The following is a 5,372-nucleotide window of genomic DNA, read 5'->3' as shown; positions in this document are numbered from 1 at the left end:
ACCTGCTAACTAGAAAATTTTAATTAGTACAGGGTTCCATACAACTTTAGCTTTTCTGGAGGAAGACTCTTTTATCAGCCATAACCATCAAGACTTGCTTATCCCTGTGAAGAGTGAAATTGCATTTGGCATGGTTTTAGCACATTGCATTCACCAGCTGCAAATGGGGCCCTGAAGCATGAGATATTGAAAAGAACAAACTGTACAATGCTTCATTTCTCTGAGCAATGAATCCCAGCAGTTTAGTCACATAAATAGAATTTCACCTTCATCTCTTCCACCACGCTACCATAGCAGTAAAGCTTTTTTCATCCTTATGCAGTGAGACTGAGTGAAAATGCTGTGCTGGTTGAGGTAGGATGTTGTGAGCATTAAAAACCTGAAATGTTCCATTTCCTATATGCTTCATCACCCTTTAAAAAAAACAAGCAAAAACATGAGCCCAAACAAAAAAGCCACCTCCTAAAAAAACCCAATCCAGTAGTTACAGAAATGGATAGCACCTCATATACTTGAGTAGCATTTCTCTTCTTAGATTACCTAGTTACCTTCTACAAACTTGTTACCATTCCTGATTTTGTGCATACGCCTCAGTAAACCACGGTTCACGGTCAGGGGACATGCAGTCCGGGGACTCTCGGTAACACATGCTCCAGACTCCTGTGGTAGCTGAGTGAGGCAGGAGTTCCTGCCTGGGGCCTCTCATCAGCCAAGGCCTCTGTGGAAGGAGCACAGAGCTGCAGGGGCCACAGTTTTTAAACAATTGTCTCATAGCATGTACCCCAAATGGGGAGTTGGATTCACCTTAGATTTAAGCCCGTTCTCTTCCATGGTCTTAAGTGCGGAATGTTTTTTGTACTTTCTTTCTGGATTTAATCAATACTCACCAAAAGCACTGCTTCGTTTTAATGTGGAGCCATTTAAATATTCTTTGTTTATGATTTTTTGTGAGTTTGTTGTTGACAAACTCTGGTTTTGCATTAAGCAGCAGGATTACACCCGTGTGCTTTATTTCAGGTACATCTATTGTGATGAGATCGATTTGGCTGCAGACACTGTCCTGGCCACTCTTTATGCTGCCAAGAAGTACATTGTTCCTCACCTGGCCCGCGCCTGCGTCAACTTCCTCGAGACGAGTCTGAGTGCAAAGAATGCCTGTGTGCTGCTCTCCCAGAGCTGCTTATTCGAGGAACCTGACCTGACCCAGCGCTGCTGGGAAGTGATTGATGCCCAAGCTGAGCTCGCTTTGAAGTCTGAGGGGTTCTGTGACATTGATTTTCAGACACTTGAAAGCATTCTCCGAAGGGAGACTCTGAATGCCAAAGAAATTGTTGTTTTCGAGGCAGCTCTGAACTGGGCTGAAGTGGAGTGCCAGCGCCAAGAGCTGACGGCCACCATAGAGAACAAGCGCAAGGTGCTGGGCAAGGCTCTCTACCTGATCCGCATCCCTACCATGGCCCTCGACGACTTCGCCAACGGTGCTGCTCAGTCCGGGATCCTGACTCTCAACGAAACCAATGACATCTTCCTGTGGTACACGGCTGCCAAAAAGCCGGAGCTGCAGTTTGTCAGCAAGCCCCGGAAAGGCCTTGTCCCTCAGCGCTGCCACCGCTTCCAGTCCTGCGCTTACCGCAGCAACCAGTGGCGCTACCGGGGCCGCTGTGATAGCATCCAGTTTGCTGTTGATAAGAGAGTGTTTATTGCTGGCTTTGGGCTCTACGGCTCCAGCTGTGGGTCGGCAGAGTACAGTGCCAAGATTGAACTGAAGCGACAAGGGGTTATCCTGGGCCAGAACTTGAGTAAATACTTCTCGGATGGTTCTAGTAACACTTTTCCTGTGTGGTTTGAATATCCAGTGCAGATTGAGCCTGACACCTTTTACACAGCAAGCGTGATTCTGGATGGTAATGAACTCAGCTATTTTGGACAAGAAGGAATGACAGAAGTTCAGTGTGGGAAGGTGACTGTTCAGTTTCAGTGTTCCTCGGACAGTACAAATGGCACGGGGGTACAGGGAGGGCAAATTCCCGAACTCATATTTTATGCTTGAATGGGAGTGTGTGGCTGCAAAGCATTTTGCTATGAAGAACCTGTCTGGTTCAGGCCTACTGACACTTAGCTTTTTATCTGCAGATATGTGATCAGTACAGGGAATATGTAACTAAATGCTGTGGGCAAGTTCCTGGCTTGCTGTACTTGTAGCATCGTTGGTGATTAAGTGTAGTATTTAAACTGGAAGCTCTTAGAAACAAGCGAGTTTTAAAGGCTTTTTAAGAGGGGTGCCTGTTTGCTGGTGATGCTGACCCTTTCTTTGATGCACCTGTGAATCACCAGAGGATGTCCCCCTCTTGTATCTCACTAAACATTGTCTTCATTGATCTGTTTTCTCTTTCTCCATTTTCTGCTTTCTGCTTGTATTGGGGAGGTAGGGATAGAAAATGAAGAGCTTTGTTTTATAGCTCTCTCTGCTGTCTGCTCTGCAGACTTTGGAGATTCCAGTAAACCAAGCTGCTTTTGACAACAGGGGCTGAAAGAAGTCCTTCAGTTATAAGCAGAAAAAGCGCAAGTTTAAACCTTTATCCTGTGAGATTCTCCTGCAGCCATTTGTTTGGGATGGCTCCAGGGGAATATGGGGAGAAGGAAGCATCTTTGAGGAAGCTCCAGGGCATGCTGACCATGTCCCCAGTGCATGGACATGCTCACAGTGAGGAAGGGATGTAGGCTTGGCTAGTTACCCTTGGAGTTCATTTTCTAGGAATCCCACCATGAAGGTGAGGAAGTACTTGCACGTGTTCAAATTGTATATGCAGCTCTTGAAACTCTACTCCCATGACCCAGCTTTGGCTATGTCAGACTTGATCTCTTTAAATGGCACTTCTCTGAACCCTTGCTAAATAAATGGGAATTAATATCAATCATCTGATGCAGGATAATTTTTTGTTTGTTTTGGGTGGCTTGTTTTTCTTCCTAAAAAACATGGTAGAGGCAGATTTTAGACGAACAAAAGAATGTATCAATCTTGACTTCGATTTTTTTCTGTAATATGAGGGGTTTTTTTTCTTTTTATTACCAGTTGAAATTTAGACAAAGACAGAAGATTCTCAGCTGTGGTCATACTACACTTAGTGTATGTTATCAGATAGCAGTGAGGGGGAAGAAGTCTCCTCTAATGTGTTATTGTTGGAGCTCTTGCAACTGCTTATGGTTACACATCAATCAGAGGATTATGTGGTATGGAACCTTTTCCTTGCCTGAGTTTTTTTCCCCCCAAACTTCCTGTTACATGTCTGTACCATTTTTGCAAAAGTATGAGGGATACTCCTTGTATGAGGGAAGGAAACCAGTATAAATAAGAACTACAGGTACTACTTAAACATAAGAAAATCCTTCATCACTGCACTGGGACAGTTGTTCCTCAAAGGCTACGCTGCCCATTGTAAAGCATCTCATTCTTGCTTCACCTCCGAAGTGGGTTCTGTTTGTTGCGTACGTTTTAACAAAATGAGAGGACCAAATGATTCTTTAGACTGGCTGAAGATTAATGTTACAGTATATCAGCACATTAACGTAGCATAACCCTAAATTCACTTGTCAGTTCTGTAATAAAAATGTTTTTCTCATATGATTTCTTACCAGTTTAATACTATTACTCTAAGTGTTGCTTGACGGTTGGAATACTGGCCCGTGGCCATCGGAAAGTGCCAATACATCTTTGCAGTGTCCAAAATACCATCTGAAGTAAGGAAAACTGGAGTGTAGTCATCAAACACTTTATGGCCAAAGCCCAGATCTTCTTTCTAGGTAATGAAAAGAGAGCCAGGTAAAAAAGTACCCTGCAGGATTTATGCCTTTCACCCATCTTAGCGTTTAATGTTTTATATACACACATACATGTGTGTGTAAGCAGTGCTCTTTCTGAAATGTAAATACCCTCAAAATACATAGAAAAAGGTTTTGTTTTTTGTAACAGATGTACATAATCCAGACTGCTCGTGAAATCTAAACAGAATGCTCCATGGAAAACTCCCAGAGAGAGATTTAAAAAAACCTCTAGTTATTTATATTTAGATCTGCAGCTGAAAATAGGCAAGAGTATAAATGGTATGGAGTGGAGAAAGAGTTGCTGAAGAGATCGTAAAAAAGAATCTGAGATTGTGATGAGGTAATGGTCATTTACTTTTAGACAACATCTGAGCGGCAGTTCCATTTATTTAGATAAATTTCAAAGCAGAGAAAGATGCTAATCAGCTGATTAAGTTTTCTTACAGCAAGTGGCTGATGCAGATGTAATTACACTGAGTGATGATCAGATTGACAAGTTGTGGTAGCAAGCTGCATTCCAATTTGGTTGGTAAAAAACCCATGTGCCACAGCTGGTGGGACAAGTCAGAGAGTGCTGCGTTGGTGTAACTAGTCTCGGGTTCTCAGTTTTAATTTATTCTTTGTTTTGACTTACCTGCAAACAAAGGTGACGTATCTGCTATGTTCACTGGCTGGAAGAGAAGTTCAGAGATCAGAATACTCTGTAGCTGTAATACGTAGAAAATGAGCTGTTACTTAATTATTGTTCTTATTTGATTCTTTTACAAAGTCTTTTTGATGAAGTAGGATGAAAACAGCCTCTAGCTTAATTCCTCTGAGTCCATTCCAGGTTTTAGGAGCTGGTGCAGGGAAAGGTTTCCAGTGTGGGTCATCAAACAAAGGCACCCAAAACACCTTTTGATGGTCACAGTGTGACTTGCTTCTGAGCACTTCGTGATGCTAACAAGTACTGGGATGTAAGAAGGTGAGCAGTGCCACTCACCTTAGGACATCAGAGCACTTGAGTAGGTGTCTGAATGTGGATTTGGTCGGTTTAGCAGAAGCATCCAAGCTTGAATACATTGATTGACATTTCGCAAGCATCAGCCATATCAGCCTGGAATGTAAACGTCATGTCGATAGAGATCACCTCGCAGATTCTGTCTAAACTGTTCCTGGCTGTGTTTGCCACTTGTATCTTTGATCTGCTGGTGAGAGGAATCTGTGATAAGAGAGTATAATGCAATATACTTTCTGCATATCTAAAATAGTATTTAAGTAAACATTTTAATTTCTACACACTTATTGCACTGAACTGGTTTGGGTTTTGTTTTTTTGTTGTGATAAACTCGGCTCACTTCAGGTCCCAGCACCCATTTGTGCTGAAGCAGTGTTTGACCTTAGCAGGCTTACAGCATTATTTATAAAGGACAGATATATATAAATATATGAAGTACCTCATGTTGAATGTTATTGTACTGTATCTTTAATGTCACAGTGCAGATCTTGTTGGACTCATGAATGTGTATAATCACGTTAAACATAAAAATAAAAATGATTCTTAAATGGTT

General features: G+C 42.3%; 1 protein-coding gene across 1 annotated transcript in view; it reads left to right on the top strand.

Moving 5' to 3' along the window:
* Positions 1-5,372, top strand: part of BTBD3 (BTB domain containing 3) — a 10,234-nt gene extending 4,862 nt beyond the window's left edge. Inside the window, exon 4 of the mRNA XM_008642006.2 lies at positions 1,018-5,372. Within this exon, the coding sequence (XP_008640228.1) occupies positions 1,018-2,050 (1,033 nt within the window). The 3' untranslated portion in view covers positions 2,051-5,372. The remainder of the gene's footprint in view (positions 1-1,017) is intronic.

The sequence above is a fragment of the Corvus brachyrhynchos genome, unplaced genomic scaffold (genome assembly GCF_000691975.1).
Source record: "Corvus brachyrhynchos isolate BGI_N302 unplaced genomic scaffold, ASM69197v1 scaffold69, whole genome shotgun sequence".
NCBI classification, from domain to species: domain Eukaryota; kingdom Metazoa; phylum Chordata; class Aves; order Passeriformes; family Corvidae; genus Corvus; species Corvus brachyrhynchos.
The sequence above is the reverse complement of the archived record's forward strand: the minus strand, read 5'-3'. Positions and strand labels throughout refer to the sequence as shown.